General features: G+C 40.2%; 1 protein-coding gene across 1 annotated transcript in view; it reads right to left on the bottom strand.

The window, feature by feature from the left end:
- LOC307127413 (uncharacterized protein) overlaps window positions 1–7,903 on the bottom strand; it is a 46,284-nt gene extending 38,381 nt beyond the window's left edge. The window contains exons 1-4 of the mRNA XM_079818628.1: window positions 7,788–7,903; window positions 1,656–1,996; window positions 1,473–1,575; window positions 1,243–1,387 (exon numbers count right to left, since the gene is read on the bottom strand). Of these exons, the coding sequence (XP_079674754.1) occupies window positions 1,243–1,387; window positions 1,473–1,575; window positions 1,656–1,743 (336 nt within the window). The 5' untranslated portion in view covers window positions 1,744–1,996; window positions 7,788–7,903. The remainder of the gene's footprint in view (window positions 1–1,242; window positions 1,388–1,472; window positions 1,576–1,655; window positions 1,997–7,787) is intronic.
- Between the last annotated feature and the right edge of the window lie 7,885 nt (window positions 7,904–15,788).

The following is a 15,788-nucleotide window of genomic DNA, read 5'->3' as shown; positions in this document are numbered from 1 at the left end:
TTCTCTGACTGTTACTCTTGAGTGTTCTCTGAGTGTTACTCTTGAGTGTTCTCTGAGTGTTACTCTTGAGTGTTCTCTGAGTGTTACTCTTGAGTGTTCTCTGAGCGTTACTCTTGAGTGTTCTCTGACTGTTACTCTTGAGTGTTCTCTGACTGTTACTCTTGAGTGTTCTCTGAGTGTTACTCCTGAGTGTTCTCTGAGCGTTACTCTTGAGTGTTCTCTGACTGTTACTCTTGAGTGTTCTCTGACTGTTACTCTTGAGTGTTCTCTGAGTGTTACTCTTGAGTGTTCTCTGAGTGTTACTCTTGAGTGTTCTCTGAGTGTTACTCTTGAGTGTTCTCTGAGTGTTACTCTTGAGTGTTCTCTGAGTGTTACTCTTGAGTGTTCTCTGAGTGTTACTCTTGAGTGTTCTCTGAGCGTTACTCTTGAGTGTTCTCTGAGCGTTACTCTTGAGTGTTCTCTGAGCGTTACTCTTGAGTGTTCTCTGAGCGTTACTCTTGAGTGTTCTCTGACTGTTACTCTTGAGTGTTCTCTGACTGTTACTCTTGAGTGTTCTCTGAGTGTTACTCTTGAGTGTTCTCTGAGCGTTACTCTTGAGTGTTCTCTGACTCTTACTCTTGAGTGTTCTCTGACTGTTACTCTTGAGTGTTCTCTGAGTGTTACTCTTGAGTGTTCTCTGAGTGTTACTCTTGAGTGTTCTCTGAGTGTTACTCTTGAGTGTTCTCTGAGTGTTACTCTTGAGTGTTCTCTGAGTGTTACTCTTGAGTGTTCTCTGACTGTTACTCTTGAGTGTTCTCTGACAGTTACTCTTGAGTGTTCTCTGAGCGTTACTCTTGAGTGTTCTCTGAGCGTTACTCTTGAGTGTTCTCTGACTGTTACTCTTGAGTGTTCTCTGAGTGTTACTCTTGAGTGTTCTCTGAGCGTTACTCTTGAGTGTTCTCTGACTCTTACTCTTGAGTGTTCTCTGAGTGTTACTCTTGAGTGTTCTCTGAGCGTTACTCTTGAGTGTTCTCTGAGTGTTACTCTTGAGTGTTCTCTGAGCGTTACTCTTGAGTGTTCTCTGAGCGTTACTCTTGAGTGTTCTCTGAGTGTTACTCTTGAGTGTTCTCTGAGCGTTACTCTTGAGTGTTCTCTGAGTGTTACTCTTGAGTGTTCTCTGAGCGTTACTCTGCAGACATTAAAGCAGACGCTTGTATGGATGTCTCAATTGTTCCCAGGGCGATGTTGTGATGGCAGACTCACGGCGAAGCGGTCGTAGAGCTCGTATGTGAGCAGAGGATTGGGCAGCTCTCTGAAGTAAGCCTTACACAGCGAGCTCACGCAGTGAATGTCCTGCAGATACACGTCCTTATTCAGATCCGGAGAGCCTTCTGTGTCGAACTCACTCCTGCACACACACACACACAGAGAAAACACACCTATATCAATGCCCTCAAGCGTTTCGTTTGAGTTAATAACTCTGTTTCACACACCTTAACTTCTGAGTGTTGGATGAGACTCCAGACAGTCTGTAGATCCCGTCCACGACCCCGTGTTCCTCGATGAACTCACTACAGATGCGTAACACTTGAGGAACTGCTCGAGACAGACGGAAAGAGTGTGTGAGTGTGTGTGAGACAGAAAGAGTTTGATCAAACACATGAGAGTGAACTCACTTTCCTGCGCGGTGGACGACAGATGCTCCAGCAGGTCACATCCGAACACTTTGTCCCGACTGCCTCCTTTTCTCCGGCCTCTCCTCATCTTGCTCGTCTTTCACCTCCTCTCTAACATTCAGGCCTTTGTGTGTGTGTGTGTGTGTGTGTGTGTGTGTGAGAGCTGTTTAATGAGTGTTTGTGTGAACTGCTGAAGTTAAACCCCACATGACGGCTGCTGTGAATACTGAATCCCGATTTATGATCCGGTGCCGCTCCAGAACTGACCTTCACTGATGAACTACATCCTGCAGAACTGCTTGATGGAATCCACACGTCATCTCGAGAGATAGGAAATATATCTATACAAAAGAGAAATAAATACATTTTGTAAGCCACTGAATTCAGAAAATGTTTACACAATGTAACAATTGTGTACATTCTTAAAAAAAGGTTGTTGAAGAGCATAAACTCACTTCATTAACACATTGTTTAATATGTACAGTATGTGTGTGTGCATATACAGTATACACACACACACACACACACACACACACTCACATACACTCACCTAAAGGATTATTAGGAACACCTGTTCAATTTCTCATTAATGCAATTATCTAATCAACCAATCACATGGCAGTTGCTTCAATGCATTTAGGGGTGTGGTCCTGGTCAAGACAATCTCCTGAACTCCACACTGAATGTCGGAATGGGAAAGAAAGGAGATTTAAGCAATTTTGAGCGTGGCATGGTTGTTGGTGCCAGAGTATTTCACAATCTGCTCAGTTACTGGGATTTTCACACACAACCATTTCTTGGGTTTACAAAGAATGGTGTGAAAAGGGAAAAGCATCCAGTATGCGGCAGTCCTGTGGGAGAAAATGCCTTGTTGATGCTAGAGGTCAGAGGTCATGGGCCGACTGATTCAAGCTGATAGAAGAGCAACTTTGACTGAAATAACCACTCGTTACAACCGAGGTCTGCAGCAAAGCATTTGTGAAGCCACAACACACACAACCTTGAGGCGGATGGGCTACAACAGCAGAAGACCCCACCGGGTACCACTCATCTCCACTACAAAGAGGAAAAAGAGGCGACAATTTGCACCAGCTCACCAAAATTGGACAGTTGAAGACTGTAAAAATGTTGCCTGGTCTGATGAGTCTGGATTTCTGTTGAGACATTCAGATGGTAGAGCCAGAATTTGGCGTAAACAGAATGAGAACATGGATCCATCATGCCTTGTTACCACTGTGCAGGCTGGTGGTGGTGGTGTAATGGTGTGGGGGATGTTTTCTTGGCACACTTTAGGCCCCTTAGTGCCAATTGGGCATGGTTTAAATGCCACGGCCTACCTGAGCATTGTTTCTGCCCATGTCCATCCCTTTATGAGCACCATGTCCCCATCCTCTGATGGCTACTTCCAGCAGGATAATGCACCGTCACAAAGCTCCAATCATTTCAAACTGGTTTCTTGAACATGACAATGAGTTCACTGAACTAAAATGGCCGCCACAGTCACCAGATCTCAACCCAATAGAGCATCTTTGGGATGTGGTGGAACGGGAGCTTCGTGCCCTGGATGTGCATCCCACAAATCTCCATCAACTGCAAGATGCTCTCCTATCAATATGGCCAACATTTCTAAAGAATGCTTTCAGCAGCTTGTTGAATCAATGCCACGTAGAATTAAGGCAGTTCTGAAGGTGAAAGGGGGTCAAACACAGTATTAGTGTGTGTTCCTAATAATTCTTTAGGTGAGTGTACATACACTCTCACACACACTCTCTCACTCACACACACACATACACACACACACCGGCCACTTTATTAGGTACACCTGTTCAACAGATAGTTAATGCACATATCTAACCAGCCAATCACAGGGCAGCAACTCAATGCATTGAGACATATACACATGATGAATCTCAGTATTTCAGAAACTGCTGATCTACTGCACTGTAAAACCCAACAAGTTCAGCTAACTCATTTCATTTGAGGACACCGATTACCTCAAACCATTTAAGTTTATAAAAAACAATAGTTATGAGTACTCTGCACTTATTTTAATCAAGTCCACTAAAAAAGGATATTTCTAAATATACAATTAAACTTTACACTGCATTCAAATACTTTATATAGCTGAACCGTCCCTATATTGAGTAAAACAGCTGAAATTACAAACTCAGAGTGCTTGGAGTTACTGCGAGCTCACAATAGCACACAAAAAGTCAAATCTAGTAAGTTAAGCTAACTCATTAAATTTGAGGACACGGATTACCTTAATTATTTTAATTTTAGAAAACAATAGTTATGAGTACTTTGAACTTATTTCAATTGAGTTCACTAAAATAGGACACTCATTGCAATCAAGAAATTAAGTGATTAATTAAGTGATGACTGAGCATTAGTGATGAACACCTGATGATAATGAGCAGAATCACAGAAGGAAAGAGAAACACAAGAACTACAACTGACTTAAGACACAGCTTTAGATGAAATAAATGGTAAATGGACTGCATTTATATAGCGCTTTTAACAGACCTACGGCCATCCAAAGCGCTTAACTAAATAACAGAAGATACATAAGACATTAAATCTCTGAAGATCTCAGCAGAGGAGGATTAAACAACTCCACAAACAGCATTACCAGCCTCACACATTACTAACCAGCCTAACTTTATTTCTGTTATATTGAAAATAATAGTTTAATTGAAGTCACCATGATGGAGATAAGTGTTTGCTTTAGTTGGGCTCTTGACTCTTATAGCTTTATTATTACTATTTTCTCTGTCTGCTTGAACTGTGTGTTTAGAAAGCACATTTGTTGTGGTAAGGAATGCCAAGAGAAAATGTGATTAGGTGATGTTGCCTATAATCATCATGAAGTGGTTTAAGTGGTTTAATGCTGTTTGTGGAGTTGTTTAATCCTCCTCTGCAGAGATCTACAGAGATTTAATGTCTTCTTTTATCCTTCAGTTGATTTAATCTAAAGCTGTGGCTGAAGTCAGTTGTAGTTCTTGTGTTTCTCTTTCCTTCAGTGATTCTGCTCATTACCATCATCAGGTGTCACCACCAATACGCAATCACTTATTTAATCACTTAACAATACAATTATTATCCAATTATCATGCTGGTTTGAGTTCTGTTTCAGTCATTATGAACGGGAGATTCACATCATGGATGTGTAGCCGACAAATCTGGGCCATGAAGAGTTAACGCAGTTCTGAAGGCAAAAGAAGGTCCGTCCCACTGCTAACAAGGTGTACCTAATAAAGTGGCCACTGAGTGGATATACACTATATCACCAGAAGTGTTGTTTCACCCCTTCACACACACATGAGCTTCCCATTCTTCATCCGTAGGGTTTAATATGGAGTCTCAGCTCTTACAGCTTCAGCTCTTCAGCTCTTCTTTCCTCAAAGTTTAGGAGTGTGTTTATGGGGATTCTTCATTTGTGATGTTGGACGAGAAGGCCTGGCTCTCAGTCTCCGCTCTAATTCATCCCAAAGCTGTTCTATCGGGTTGAGGTCAGGACTCCAGTTCCTCCACCAAACTCCTCATCCATGTCTTTATGGAGACGCTTTGAGCACTGGAGCAGTCATGCTGGGACAGGAAGGGGCCAAAATTGTCCAAAATGTTTTGGTGAAGCATTAAGAGTTCCTTTCACTGGAACTAAGCCCTGAAAAACAACCCCACCCCATAATCCTTTACATTTGGCACAATGCAGTCAGGCGAGTCCCGTTCTCCAGGCAACCGCCAAACCCAGACTCGTCCATGGGATTGTCAGACAGAGAAGCGTGATTGGTCACTCAGAGAACACGTCTCCACTGCTCTAGAGTCCAGTGGCGGCGCACTTTACCCCACTGCATCCCACGCTTTGCATTGCACTTGGTGCTGTAAGGCTTGGATGAGCTGCTCGGCCATGGAAACCCATTCCATGAAGCTCTACACACTGTTCTTGAGCTCATCTGAAGGCCACAGAAGTTTGGAGGTCTGGAGCTCTTGACTCTGCAGAAAGTTGGCCACTTCTGTGACCCTCAGCATGCGCTGACCCCGCTCTGTGACCCTCAGCATGCGCTGACCCTGCTCTGTGACCCTCAGCATGTGCTGACCCCGCTCTGTGACCCTCAGCATGCGCTGACCCCGCTCTGTGACCCTCAGCATGCGCTGACCCCGCTCTGTGACCCTCAGCATGCGCTGACCCCGCTCTGTGACCCTCAGCATGCGCTGACCCCGCTCTGTGACCCTCAGCATGTGCTGACCCCGCTCTGTGACCCTCAGCATGTGCTGACCCCGCTCTGTGACCCTCAGCATGCGCTGACCCCGCTCTGTGACCCTCAGCATGCGCTGACCCCGCTCTGTGACCCTCAGCATGTGCTGACCCCGCTCTGTGACCCTCAGCATGCGCTGACCCCGCTCTGTGACCCTCAGCATGCGCTGACCCGCTCTGTGACCCTCAGCATGCGCGATGACCCAGCTCTGTGACCCTCAGCATGCGCTGACCCCGCTCTGTGACCCTCAGCATGCGCTGACCCAGCTCTGTGACCCTCAGCATGCGCTGACCCCGCTCTGTGACCCTCAGCATACGCTGACCCCGCTCTGTGACCCTCAGCATGCGCTGACCCCGCTCTGTGACCCTCAGCATACGCTGACCCCGCTCTGTGACCCTCAGCATACGCTGACCCCGCTCTGTGACCCTCAGCATGCGCTGACCCCGCTCTGTGACCCTCAGCATACGCTGACCCAGCTCTGTGACCCTCAGCATGCGCTGACCCCGCTTTGTGACCCTCAGCATGCGCTGACCCCGCTCTGTGACCCTCAGCATGCGCTGACCCCGCTCTGTGACCCTCAGCATGTGCTGACCCCGCTCTGTGACCCTCAGCATGTGCTGACCCCGCTCTGTGACCCTCAGCATGTGCTGACCCCGCTCTGTGACCCTCAGCATGCGCTGACCCCGCTCTGTGACCCTCAGCATGTGCTGACCCCGCTCTGTGACCCTCAGCATGTGCTGACCCCGCTCTGTGACCCTCAGCATGCGCTGACCCAGCTCTGTGACCCTCAGCAGGCGCTGACCCCGCTCTTCGTGGCTGAGTTGCTATTGTTACCAATCGCTTCCACTTTGTTATAATCCCACTAACAGTTGAGCGTGGAATATTGTATATTGTATACATATATATGTTCAGAAAACTGGGGATTTGAAATATCCATAAAATACATGATAAACTATGTTATTACTTTTCATTAATACTGACAACCAATTGAAAACATCCACCCGAAATTTAGAGATCTTATCTTATGTCATTCTGACTCGATTTAAGATTCAGTATCAATACAACATAAATGGGACATGAACATAATGAGGTTATGAACAAACGTTACATTCTGGCCTTTAATAACGCACAACAACATCACTCGTGGAACCTGAAGCATTTTAAGTGAGACAAGTTACAGAATGTAACATTCAAAAGTAACGTTTGCAAATTGGAATGTTCTGTTAACGTTCATAAATAGCGAAAGTGCAGCCACTGAGCAATAAAGCACTCCTCCAGGTTCACAACCACAGGAAACACAGAAAGAACAGCACAGATGCAAGAAGGAAATGCAAAAACAGGACAACATCTAAAGCCATGCAAACCTGCACATATAACATGTCATCTCCAGCACCAGCGGCCGTTCTGAACCCACACACACTCTCTCTCGTCCTTCACCTCACGGATCGCTGGGTTGGGTTGGGTTGGGTTGGGTCGCGTGCCACCCTGGCAGTTTCCTCTTCTCCGTGTGTGAGTTTTGCACCAATTCAAAGCCACACCCTCACGTTTCTACACACTCTTCACATCTTACAGAAGTAACACAGAAGATCGATTCAAATCCTCCAACTCAAGGGTTTCACAGCACACTCGCCTCGATCAGAACTTGCTTTTTCAGTAAGCTCGTTCCTCTCGGCCTCTGGTGCTCTTGCGGAAATGACTGATCACATCTGAAGGCCTTCACGCTCACATCATCAAACTATCTCAGCCCTTTCCCCTACATAGGCCACGAGTGGATCCCTTCCTACGGCCGTTTGATCCAGCATCTTCACAGCCAACGCCACATTACAAACTGAGACGAGAAAAACACAGAAGAACACAGAAAAGCCTCCAGTCTTACCTTTCTCTCTGCACCGGCAACAAGCTTCAGTGTAAAGTGTCTGTGACGCAAGAAACCACTAAACTTCCCTCCGTGACTTCCTGAGTCTCTTAGTTTCTGTCTTGATTCTCCATTTCTACGTTACGCCTTTATCTCAACCTCTGTGTTCATCCATACGTGCAACATCAGGCATATATATGGGTTATTTAGCAGCCTGAAGACAAGATGCAGACAGAACTATGATATATACTAACGCAAATGAGGAACATCACATACAATTAATCATAAAAGCCGACAATATTCATGGTAACAAGTTTAGAGTATATGAGAGATATTAATGCATAAGCTAGAAAAGAACAAGAATGATTTCCTTATTCACTTACCATGGTATTTTCATGGCACTCCAGGGTACTTCAAAGAATTGCATTGTCCTAACATGGTAAACATCCAAATATTAATGGTAAATATACATGCTAAACATCCAAATATCCATGGTAAATATCCAAATATCCATGCTAAACAACCAAATATCCATGGTAAACATCCAAATCTCCATGGTAAACATCCAAATCTCCATGGTAAACATCCAAATATCCATGGTAAACATCCAAATATCCATGGTAAACAACCAAATATCCATGGTAAACATCCAAATATCCATGGTAAACATCCAAATCTCCATGGTAAACATCCAAATATCCATGGTAAACATCCAAATATCCATGGTAAACATCCAAATATCAATGGTAAACATCCAAATATCAATGGTAAACATCCAAATATCAATGGTAAACATCCAAATATCCATGGTAAACAACCAAATATCCATGGTAAACATCCAAATATCAATGGTAAACATCCAAATATCCATGGTAAACATCCAAATAAATATCCATGGTAAACATCCAAATTAATATCCATGGTAAACATCCAAATATCCATGGTAAACATCCAAATATCCATGGTAAACAACCAAATATCCATGGTAAACAACCAAATATCCATGGTAAACAACCAAATATCCATGGTAAACATCCAAATAAATATCCATGGTAAACATCCAAATTAATATCCATGGTAAACATCCAAATATCCATGGTTAACATCCAAATATCCATGGTAAACATCCAAATATCCATGGTAAACAACCAAATATCCATGGTAAACATCCAAATATCAATGGTAAACAACCAAATATCCATGGTACACATACAAATATCCATGGTACACATCCAAATAAATATCCATGGTAAACATCCAAATAAATATCCATGGTAAACATCCAAATATCCATGGTAAACATCCAAATATCCATGGTAAACAACCAAATATCCATGGTAAACATCCAAATATCCATGGTACACATCCAAATATCCGGTAAACATCCAAATATCCATGGTAAACATCCAAATATCCATGGTAAACATCCAAATATCCATGGTAAACATCCAAATATCCATGGTAAACATCCAAATATCCAAGGAAAACATCCAAATATCCATGGTACACATCCAAATATCCATGGTAAACATCCAAACAAATATCCATGGTAAACAACCAAAATCCATGGTAAACAACCAAATATCCATGGTAAACATCCAAATATCCATGGTTAACATCCAAATGTCCATGGTAAACAACCAAATATCCATGGTAAACATCCAAATATCCATGGTAAACATCCAAATATCCATGGTAAACATCCAAATATCCATGGTAAACATCCAAATATCCATGGTAAACATCCAAATAAATATCCATGGTACACATCCAAATATCCATGGTACACATCCAAATAAATATCCATGGTACACATCCAAATATCCATGGTAAACATCCAAATATCCATGGTAAACATCCAAATGTCCATGGTAAACATCCAAATATCCATGGTAAACATCCAAATGTCCATGGTAAACATCCAAATATCCATGGTAAACATCCAAATGTCCATGGTAAACATCCAAATATCCATGGTAAAAATCCAAATATCCATGGTAAACATCCAAATATCCGTGGTAAACATCCAAATGTCCATGGTAAACATCCAAATATCCATGGTAAACATCCAAATATCCATGGTAAACATCCAAATATCCATGGTTAACATCCAAATATCCATGGTAAACATCCAAATATCCATGGTAAATATCCAAATATCCATGGTTAACATCCAAATATCCATGGTAAACATCCAAATATCCATGGTAAACATCCAAATATCCATGGTAAACATCCAAATATCCATGGTAAACATCCAAATATCCATGGTAAACATCCAAATATCCATGGTAAATATCCAAATATCCATGGTTAACATCCAAATATCCATGGTAAACATCCAAATATCCATGGTAAACATCCAAATATCCATGGTTAACATCCAAATATCCATGGTAAACATCCAAATATCCATGGTAAACATCCAAATATCCATGGTAAACATCCAAATATCCATGGTTAACATCCAAATATCCATGGTAAACATCCAAATATCCATGGTTAACATCCAAATATCCATGGTAAACATCCAAATATCCATGGTAAAAATCAAAATATCCATGGTAAACATCCAAATATCCATGGTAAATATCCAAATATCCATGGTAAACATCCAAATATCCATGGTAAACATCCAAATATCCATGGTAAACATCCAAATATCCATGGTAAATATCCAAATATCCATGGTTAACATCCAAATATCCATGGTAAACATCCAAATATCCATGGTTAACATCCAAATATCCATGGTAAACATCCAAATATCCATGGTTAACATCCAAATATCCATGGTAAACATCCAAATATCCATGGTAAACATCCAAATATCCATGGTAAACATCCAAATATCCATGGTAAACATCCAAATATCCATGGTTAACATCCAAATATCCATGGTAAACATCCAAATATCCATGGTTAACATCCAAATATCCATGGTAAACAACCAAATATCCATGGTAAACATCCAAATATCCATGGTTAACATCCAAATATCCATGGTAAACATCCAAATATCCATGGTAAACATCCAAATATCCATGGTAAACATCCAAATATCCATGGTAAACATCCAATTATCCATGGTAAACATCCAAATATCCATGGTTAACATCCAAATATCCATGGTAAACATCCAAATATCCATGGTTAACATCCAAATATCCATGGTAAACAACCAAATATCCATGGTAAACATCCAAATATCCATGGTTAACATCCAAATATCCATGGTAAACATCCAAATATCCATGGTAAACATCCAAATATCCATGGTAAACATCCAAATATCCATGGTAAACATCCAATTATCCATGGTAAACATCCAAATATCCATGGTAAACATCCAAATATCCATGGTAAACAACCAAATATCCATGTTAAACATCCAAATATCCATGGTTAACATCCAAATATCCATGGTTAACATCCAAATATCCATGGTAAACATCCAAATATCCATGGTAAACATCCAAATATCCATGGTAAACATCCAAATATCCATGGTAAACAACCAAATATCCATGGTAAACATCCAAATATCCATGGTAAACAACCAAATATCCATGGTAAACATCCAAATATCCATGGTAAACAACCAATTATCCATGGTAAACATCCAAATATCCATGGTAAACATCCAAATATCCATGGTAAACATCCAAATATCCATGGTAAACAACCAAATATCCATGGTAAACATCCAAATATCCATGGTAAACATCCAATTATCCATGGTAAACATCCAAATATCCATGGTAAACATCCAAATATCCATGGTTAACATCCAAATATCCATGGTAAACATCCAATTATCCATGGTAAACATCCAAATATCCATGGTAAACATCCAAATATCCATGGTAAACATCCAAATATCCATGGTAAACATCCAATTATCCATGGTAAACATCCAAATATCCATGGTTAACATCCAAATATCCATGGTAAACATCCAATTATCCATGGTAAACATCCAATTATCCATGGTAAACATCCAAATATCCATGGTAAACATCCAAATATCCATGGTTAACATCCAAAAATCCATGGTAAACAACCAAATATCCATGGTAAACATCCAAATATCCATGGTAAACATCCAAATATCCATGGTAAACAACCAAATATCCATGGTAAACATCCAAATATCCATGGTAAACAACCAAATATCCATGGTAAACATCCAAAAAAGCAATGAATTTTCATAATCAAAATAAAACCAAACAAGATAAAATAGGTATTTCTATGTTTACCATATGCATGTGTACTATGGTATTTATCTGATTTCAATGAATGCATTGGCATCAATATGGTGTGTGTGTGTGTGTGTGTGTGCGCATGCGTGCGTGCGTGTGTGTGTGTGTGTGTGTGTGTGTGTGTGTGTATAATTAAAATAAAATCATGATATGGTTATTTTTTCTGAATGTAAATGTATCTAGTGGCAGTAAGTGGGAAAATAATCATTTTGCATGTTATTGCAAATATGTATGGAAGCCACATAAGGGAAAAATCATGCTTTCATAAATTGTGACAAAAATGTAGACTTTTTGTCATAATTGTGACTTTTTATGTCATAATTTCACATTTTTATGTTTTTCAATTTTCACTTTTTACATCATAATTTTGGCTTTTCATTTTTCATCTTATAGAATCAAGTATATAAGTTAATTTTATGAAGTATACTTAAGTTTATTTCAATTATGTTTTTAAGTATATTTAATATAATAAGAATATTAATATCAATGTTTTAGAAGTAAACTTGTAAGTGTTCTATTCCAATACTACTTGGGACTGAATTGGCCCACTTTTTAGTATATAAATGTATACTTTTAGGTGTAACAGTAGGAAACAACTGTAAACTTTGAGAACACAACTAGTTTACAACTACATTTTTCATTTGTACAGCAACTACAAGAGAACTTTTCTATACTGACAGTTTATAGTTAAATACTAGCACATTTATTAGTTTATCAAACTGGTTAAGTAGTTTTAGATCACAAGTATACTTGTACGTTTTCTAAAAGTGCAAAAATAATATATAAAGAATGATGTCAAGGTCACTTAAATACTATTATGTTCCTATTTAAGCATCATTTTTAAACTTGACATTTACCTTTTTACCTTTAAGTAGATTTGAAGTAAATTCCTATTTACACTACCAGTGAACTACACCAAAACTCACATACTCAGAATTAGAAACTATCCGTTTTCTTTATCAATCAATATTTTCCAAACAGATCTATTGTATTGGATGGCAAAACGTAAACTATTTAATAGCTACTCAATCAGAAGAGTAAACAACACGACTACAAGCCAAGTGCACTTCAGTACTTCAGTATGATCCAAAGGTTGAGTTCAGGACAAGCATACTTCTCTACGTATACTTAAGTGTATTTTTAAGTATTTCTGAGAAAGTAGACGGAAAGTATATTTTCTTAATTTTAGTTTACAAGGCGTATACTAATAGTGCACTTTAATAAACTTATGAGCCACATCCAACAATCCCAGTGATTCAAACAAAACTGTGAAAGTTCAAGAAAATGTTTTAGAAAGAAGGAAATATCGTTTAGAGCTTAAAATCAAGACACACAACATGACATGTGATATGAATTTAAAGTATCAAAACGAAGTGAGTTTATGATAAAACAAGATTTTATTTTAAGTTTATTTTTCTGACCGCATTGACAGATATTTGTTCTTGTTGTAAGGTTAAACTCGCTTCAGTTTTAGTACATTTTTCAGAAAACAAGACTTAAATATTCTTGTCATTTTCATCTGCAGCTAATGTGTCGTAACTTAAGCATGTTCAGAAATGTGTACTCGATGTGTAGATACTCGATGTGTACTCGATGTGTAGATACTCAATGTGTACTCAATGTGTAGATACTCGATGTGTACTCTATGTGTAGATACTCGATGTGTACTCGATGTGTAGATACTCTATGTGTACTCTATGTGTAGATACTCTATGTGTACTCTATGTGTACTCGATGTGTAGATACTCTATGTGTACTCTATGTGTAGATACTCGATGTGTAGATACTCGATGTGTACTCGATGTGTAGCTACTCGATGTGTACTCGATGTGTAGATACTCTATGTGTACTCTATGTGTAGATACTCTATGTGTACTCTATGTGTAGATACTCTATGTGTACTCTATGTGTAGATACTCTATGTGTACTCGATGTGTAGATACTCTATGTGTACTCTATGTGTAGATACTCGATGTGTACTCTATGTGTACTCGATGTGTAGATACTCGATGTGTACTCTATGTGTACTCGATGTGTAGATACTCTATGTGTACTCTATGTGTAGATACTCGATGTGTAGATACTCGATGTGTAATCGATGTGTAGCTACTCGATGTGTACTCGATGTGTAGATACTCTATGTGTACTCTATGTGTAGATACTCTATGTTTACTCTATGTGTAGATACTCGATGTGTACTCTATGTGTACTCGATGTGTAGATACTCTATGTGTACTCTATGTGTAGATACTGTATGTGTACTCTATGTGTAGATACTCGATGTGTACTCTATGTGTAGCTACTCGATGTGTACTCGATGTGTAGATACTCTATGTGTACTCGATGTGTAGATACTCTATGTGTACTCTATGTGTAGATACTCGATGTGTAGATACTCGATGTGTACTCGATGTGTAGCTACTCGATGTGTACTCGATGTGTAGATACTCGATGTGTACTCTATGTGTAGATACTCGATGTGTACTCGATGTGTAGATATTCGATGTGTACTCGATGTTTAGATACTCGATGTGAACTCTATGTTTAGATACTCGATGTGTACTCGATGTGTAGATACTCGATGTGTACTCGATGTGTACTTGATGTGTAGCTGCTCGATGTGTACTCGATATGTAGATACTCAATGTGTACTCGATGTGTAGCTGCTCGATGTGTACTCGATGTGTACTCGATGTGTAGCTGCTCGATGTGTGCTTGATGTGTACTCAATGTGTACTCGATATGTAGCTGCTCGATGTGTGCTCGATGTGTACTCAATGTGTACTCGATGTGTAGCTACTCGATGTGTAGCTGCTCGATGTGTACTCGATGTGTAGCTGCTCGATGTGTAGATACTCAATGTGTACTCGATGTGTAGCTGCTCGATGTGTACTTGATGTGTTGATACTCGATGTGTAGATACTCGATGTGTAGCTGCATGATGTGTACTCGATGTGTACTCAATGTGTACTCGTTGTGTAGCTGCTCGATGTGTACTCGATGTGTAGATACTCGATGTGTAGATACTCGATGTGTAACTGCTCAATGTGTACTCGATGTGTAGCTGCTCGATGTGTAGATACTCGATGTGTACTCGATGTGTAGCTGCTCGATATGTACTCGATGTGTACTCAATGTGTACTCGATGTGTAGCTGCTCGATGTGTACTCGATGTGTAGATACTCGATGTGTAGCTGCTCGATGTGTAGATACTTGATGTGTACTCGATGTGTAGATACTCAATGTGTAATCAATGTGTAGATACTCGATGTGTAGATACTCTATGTGTACTCGATGTGTAGATACTCGATGTGTAGATACTCGATGTGTAAATACTCGATATGTACTCGATGTGTAGCTACTCGATGTGTAGATACTCGATGTGCACTTGATGTGTAGATACTTGATGTGTAGATACTCTATGTGTAGCTGCTCGATGTGTACTCGATATGTACTTGATGTGTACTCGATGTGTAGCTGCTCGATGTGTACTCGATGTGTGGATACTCAATGTGTACTTGATGTGTAGCTGCTCGATGTGTACTCGATGTGTACTCGATGTGTAGATACTCGATGTGTACTCGATGTGTAGCTGCTCGATGTGTAGATACTCGATGTGTACTCGATGTGTAGCTGCTCGATATGTACTCGATGTGTACTCAATGTGTACTCGATGTGTAGCTACTCGGTGTGTACTCAATGTGTAGCTGCTTGATGTGTACTCAATGTGTAGATACTTGATGTGTAGATACTCTATGTG

This window comes from Gobio gobio (genome assembly GCF_949357685.1).
Source record: "Gobio gobio genome assembly, chromosome: 6".
Classification (NCBI taxonomy): Eukaryota; Metazoa; Chordata; class Actinopteri; order Cypriniformes; family Gobionidae; genus Gobio; species Gobio gobio.
Note: the sequence above shows the minus strand (reverse complement) of the source record. Positions and strands in the feature narration are given on the sequence as shown.